Source organism: Mus pahari, chromosome 9 (genome assembly GCF_900095145.1).
Source record: "Mus pahari chromosome 9, PAHARI_EIJ_v1.1, whole genome shotgun sequence".
NCBI classification, from domain to species: Eukaryota; Metazoa; Chordata; class Mammalia; order Rodentia; family Muridae; genus Mus; species Mus pahari.
The window spans coordinates 56,473,544-56,479,546 of NC_034598.1; the positions used below are offsets into that span (position 1 = coordinate 56,473,544).

Genomic DNA, 6,003 nt, shown 5'->3' on the forward strand with positions numbered 1-6,003 from the left:
TGGTTTTATAAGCTATAACTTTTTCTTAGCTTGGCTATTCAATAGCCAATTGAGTTTTTCTTAACTCAAAACTTATTAGAAACATAATGATTTTAAATCATTTTTACTATTGGGGGTAAGGGAGGGACCACAGCATCTTCTCCATTTAACTTGAAAAGTGGGAGATTCTCCTAAGTGAATTGTTACTAGCAACTTTGAGAAGGAAATGGACCAAGGGACATTTGGGTCTTGTTAATTCCTGAAGTTTTGGTATATCTAAAATGGAAAGCGAAGGGTGAGTGTCGATGCTTTAAGGCATGTTTAAAGGGTAATATCACGTAGAAAGTCAGTGCCAGCAAGTTCTACCCAGCATGCAGAGTCACAAATTCCTCTTCTGTGGTTTATAACTGGAGAAGAAAACAAGTCAAAAAGAAAAAATTCCCAAGAAGGTTTGAATTTATCCCCCAGCCTTAGAGGCCGGATCATGCTGGCGTGTGCAGTTTTATTGCCTGGCTCACACGCACATTAGCCCTGGAGAGTTGAAGAGCCAGATTTTAGAAATATAGATCTCTTGCTTTTGGTGTTGTCTAATAAAAAAAAACGTCCCCTTTCAGATATGTGGCCATTTGGCTCCTCACAAGTTCAAGGTATGAGAAAAGAGGAAGGAGTTTCATTAAGATAACTGCCTCCAGTCACGGGTTTAAAAGATGCTGCTCTTTCTATAGCAAGCAGCCTGGGGCTTTTTAAAGCAAAGAAACATAATGATGGATATCTTTCAAGTTTGTTAACAGGGAACTTGGCATCAAATTATGTATATAACCCAAATACCATGGTGTTACCTCTTTCTGTACTTACTTGTTTATAGGAAAAATAATATAATAATTTACATTTTAAATTGTTGGGATTTAACAGAAACCTTTACTATAATAAAACCCAGTCTGGGGGTGGGGGGGTGGGAGGGAATCTTGCTATGACGTTCCCTAGGGAACAAAATTTTATAGTTAAAGCCAGAAAAAATATGATTTGCCTGTAAGATGAAAGCTACTACCATTCCCTACCATCTGTATTATATATTACTGGGAAATTACACTGAAACTGTGTTGAAGTATTAGAAAAAAGTAAATTGTCTAACCAAAGAGAACATTCACAAATTTAATGCTGTAAGAAAGGATTTGAAGAACACTTAAGGAATGCGTGTTTCTATTTACTAAAGTCATGGAGCAGAATGATGAGAGGGAAGCTGATGTAGATTGCCTTAAGTCCAGGAGCTCACGGTCCTCTGTTAACATCTAACTCGGCATGATTGTCTTACCATCCTGGCATAACCATGGGGGCCACTTATAAACACACTCCATGCCTGGGCATTTGAGCATTATCTGATCCCTGTCAGCACTCTCCAGGGAACGGCTGGCCAAACTAAAGCACGTTACCTCTTCTACCACATCTCCATTAGCCTTGTAAAGTGTTTGTTTTTGCACATGGTCACACTCCCCCCCACACACACACACAAGTAGAATATGTTTCTCAAGAGAAACATATCAGATTTTTGTTTTGATCGTTGAAACAGATTCCCACTCCTAAGCCTGTCTGTTTAATCTGCTCATGTCCAGGTATTTGATCATCATGTCTTCGTGTATTTCCTCTCCTTTTCTTCCTTTCCTTCTTTCCTTCCTTCCTCCTTTCTTTCTCTCTCTTTCTTTCTCTCTCTCTCTTTCTTTCTTTCTTTTTAGATTCATTTATTATTATATGTAAGCACACTGTAGCTGTCTTCAGACAGTACCAGAAGAGGGCATCAGATCCCATTACAGATGGTTGTGAGCCACCATGTGGTTGCTGGGATTTGAACTCAGAACCTTCGGAAGAGCAGTCAGTGCTCTTAACCACTGAGCTATCTCTCCAGCCCCCTTTATATCTTTTCATAGGTGAAATTCTTCTAGCCATAATGGTGTCAAATATTAGTTCACATGATATGTGAGGATTTCACTGGCATCTCATAAATTGGAAGACATAACCCTATACAGCCCTCCAAAATTCGACATTCCATATGTTGGGTTTTATTGGTTTTGTTCTGTTTTTTTGTTTGTTTGTTGCTAGTTGGTTGGTTTTCTTTTAATTAAAAACCACCAGCTACAGCAATGGCTCATGGGAAGGCTTCTCGCTGTCAAACCTTACTGACTGAGATCCATCCCCTGAAGCCATCGGTAAAAGAAAGCCAGCCTCCTCTAGTTGCCATCTGACACACTCACACATGCCCCAACGAATACATACAAAACTTAAAATAATTAACCAACTAATTGAAATCTAAAAAGAAACAAGATATACCATTTTACTGGTTTAAATATTTTTGAATGAATCTAATTTTTAAATGATTCAAAGACCAAACGAGACCCCTTTGACTCAACTCCCGAGGCCTCACTAGTCTGGGCAGACGTGAGGAAGCTGAGACTTGGGAATCACAAATCTCTTTGACAACTGAAAACTATATTCCTGGTCAGATCTCCACAGGGCTAATGCTGTCAGAGTGCACAGCGTCTGTTCTGGTCTGCTCTGGCGGTGCACACATAGCTTTCGTTCACACTAATAACATCCCTGTGTGGGCTCCAGAGACCACTAAGTAAAGGTTGGGATTAGCAAAACACAGTTTTGCTTCAAAACACACTAAAATTGTTAACATGCAACAGTGACTGCCAGTGCTCAATCCAGGAAAGATGGAAGGACCAGAGAACCTTACCATGTTACTTAGGCAAAAAAAACAAAAAAAAAAAAAAAAAAAAAAAAAAACAAAACCGTTTTTAGGCACATTCAAGATGCTTCCTGCCTGCCTGCTTACTTACTCTGCAGCGGTGGTTCTCAGCCTTCCCAGTGCTGTGACCCTTTAATACAGTTCCTCATATGGTGGTGACCCCCCAACCACAGAATTATTTTCGTTGCTACTTCGTATGTGTAGTTTTCCTACTGTTATGAATCATAACATAAATTTCTGTGTTTTTCTAAGGTCTTAGATGACCCCCTTGAAAGGGTCATTTGACTCCCCCAAAGGGGTCGAAACCCACAGGTTGAGAAGCCCTGGTGTACAGTGTTGGCAGAACAAAACGCAAAACAAAACAAAACAAAACAAAACCCCGAATTTTAAGACTACCAAGGACCAGGAGATGGGAAAGGGTGAGTCATCTCCCTTAGCAGGGTGATGTCTGCTCTGAGACTCCAGTCAGGCCAATACTTGTATGTGCACTTCTTGAAAATGTACCTGGCCATTTTCTGACCAGAACTGAGCTGGTTTAGAAATGAAAGATGAAACTGAGAGCCAGCCATAGATGGCTGGGAGCTGAGTAAGTGAGTTCTACAATTCAGTCAAAGATTGTGGCTCTGGGTTCACCTTCGGTTTTTGTAAACTATGTTCACTGTATGGTGTAGACAGAGAGTCCATATTTCAGGGGTAGATACTCTGAATTTATCCACAAATACCTAGACCTTGAACTGAACACTGTCAGCACACACTGAATATCTTTTAATGTAGCAGCAGGTTTCACAGCAGACATGCTGTCTCACGCCATGTCATGAGAGTTCTACATCTTCTTCTGAAGGCTGCTAGCAGAATACTAACTTCCAGGCAGCAAGGGTCTTAAAGACAAGGCCACATCTACTTCAACAGGGCTCCACCTTCTAATAGTGCCATTCCCTGGGCTGGGCGGCAAACCATCATAGAGACTCTCCTCTGAACCATGTGGGAGCCAGTTTTCTCCTAGCAGCCTTCAGATGAGGATATAGAACTCTCAGTTTCTCCTGCACCATGCTTGCCTGGATGCTGCCATGCTCCCGCCTTGAAAATAATGAACTGATCCTCTGAACCTCTAAGCCAGCCCCAGTTAAATGTCCTTATAAGAGTTGCCTTGATCATGGTATCTCTTCATAGCAGTAAAACATTAAGACAGGGCAAGTGTCTTTGAGGCTTATGGGCTTCCCAAACTCTATGTCAAGCTGCATTACTGTGTGAGCTGTAGCATTCATAACAAGGATAGTGATCAATTGAGCTCATGAAGCCCGGAGGACCACATGCCCCCACCATGATTTTGACCATGATGGAACTGCACCACGACCTCCACCAAAGCACATAGAAAGAGGAGGTTTCATAAGGGCAGAAGGAAAAACACCATGAAAAAGTAAAATGGAAGTTATACTTAAAAAAATAATTCATCAGCATAGTATACATGCATATGCATATGCATATGCATAAATCTACACAGACATATATATGCCCAATCCTTGGCTGAGTAAGTAACTTCCTAGCCTTCATATTTCCTGCTTTCTCCTATCTTCATTCAGTGCACACTTAATTACACTCACATTCGCTTAAAAAAAAAATGTTAGGTCACAAGCGTCTGGCCAGCAGCAGCTCGGAACTCCTGTGCACGCGGCGGGCTGGCAGCGGGCCCAAGGAGAGCGGGGCAGGTCTACTGCGAGCCGAGAGTCCAGGCGGCAGCGGGAATTGAGAAGAGAACTGTGCCGCAAGGGATAGGCCCAGAATAACAACCAGGAAACAAAATCTCATCATGGCCAATGTCCACCAGGAAAACGAAGAGATGGAGCAGCCCCTGCAGAATGGACAAGAAGACCGCCCTGTGGGAGGAGGTGAGGGCCACCAGCTTGCTGCAAACAACAACCACCACCAAAACCACCACCACCACCACCACCGAAGAGGCCAGGCTCGCCGACTAGCCCCTAACTTCCGACGGGCCATTCCCAACAGGCAAATTAATGACGGCTTGGGTGGAGATGGAGATGATATGGAAATGTTCATGGAGGAGATGAGAGAGATCCGGAGGAAGCTTAGGGAGCTGCAGCTGAGAAATTGTCTGCGCATTCTAATGGGGGAGCTGTCTAACCACCACGATCGCCATGATGAATTCTGCCTTATGCCTTGACTTCGGTCATTCCCCACCCCCCTTGAGCTCCATACTGTGATTCCCGCTGTAACCCTTTTCCTCGCATTTTCCTGACATGCCTTTAATGACCCATTTGTGGTGAGCCTTGTGTTATTTCCATGTGCCAGGTGGGGCTTGTGTTGCCAGCTTCTAATTGGAGATTGCCTTCCCACTCAGTGTGAGTTTCTGTCAACAGTACAGTGCTGCCTATTTGCATGGAAAAAAATGTAAAGTCAATAAAGCAACTGAAAAAAAAAAAAAAAAAAAAAAAAAAAAGAGTTAGCTAAGTTTCATTATTTTTCAGGAAACAATCCTTTATTTTTAATTAAATCTGTAGTTGAGAATTTGCACTTAGGGGACTGTGCCTGGTTGACTGTGGTTTGGGTTTTTGCCGAACATGGTGGACTACAACCTGTGACCCCAGCATTTGGGTGGGTGGGTGGGGGTGCCAGGGAAGAGGATTGCCAGGTTCAAGCTAACATCTGTTACATAATGAGATCGAAGCCAATCTGGGCTACATGGCAAGTCTCTGCCTCAGAAGCAATCCATCGAGCAGAGCAATTATTTCTATAATATCTGCTGAGCCCATGAGTCTATTGGGCTGAGCTGACTGCTTTTTTTACAATTGATAAGGGGAACGAAATGTCACTGTGGGCAGAGCACAAGCCGATGTGAAGACAAAGCAATGTTTCTGTCACTACGGGACCGTGAACAGGTGATCGGAGATGCAGACACACTGCCCGACCACTGATCCAGACACCCTCAAGGAAGACATGAAGGAATGTCTTCTTACTAGATGACAGTCCCGTAAATTCTTGTCCAGAGCATGCTGGAGGTAGCTGGAGACTCACCTCTTACTGAGCCCTAGTCGCCACAGCCTGCCCCACAGCCTGGCATAGTCAAAACTGCCTGCTTTTATAAGAATGCCCTAAGTCCATGCATTCTAAGAGGGCACCTACTCAATAAAGCTCCTGGGTAAAAGATTGATATCAGAGTTTACTTGGCAAGTACAGTGTTTAAATGTAATTTAAAAAAACAAAACTCTCATAACGCAATAATTGAAAATGTGACTTTTCTAACTGAAAAACAGGTAATAGTGTAT

At 42.8% G+C, this 6,003-nt stretch overlaps 1 protein-coding gene across 1 annotated transcript; it reads left to right on the forward strand.

Moving 5' to 3' along the window:
- The first annotated feature begins 4,353 nt into the window (after positions 1 to 4,353).
- Positions 4,354 to 5,148, forward strand: LOC110326914 (protein BEX3-like). The gene has a single exon (XM_021205569.1). It carries the CDS (start codon positions 4,530 to 4,532, stop codon positions 4,899 to 4,901), a length of 372 nt encoding a protein of 123 aa, XP_021061228.1. The 5' UTR covers positions 4,354 to 4,529; the 3' UTR covers positions 4,902 to 5,148.
- The last annotated feature ends 855 nt before the right edge of the window (positions 5,149 to 6,003 follow it).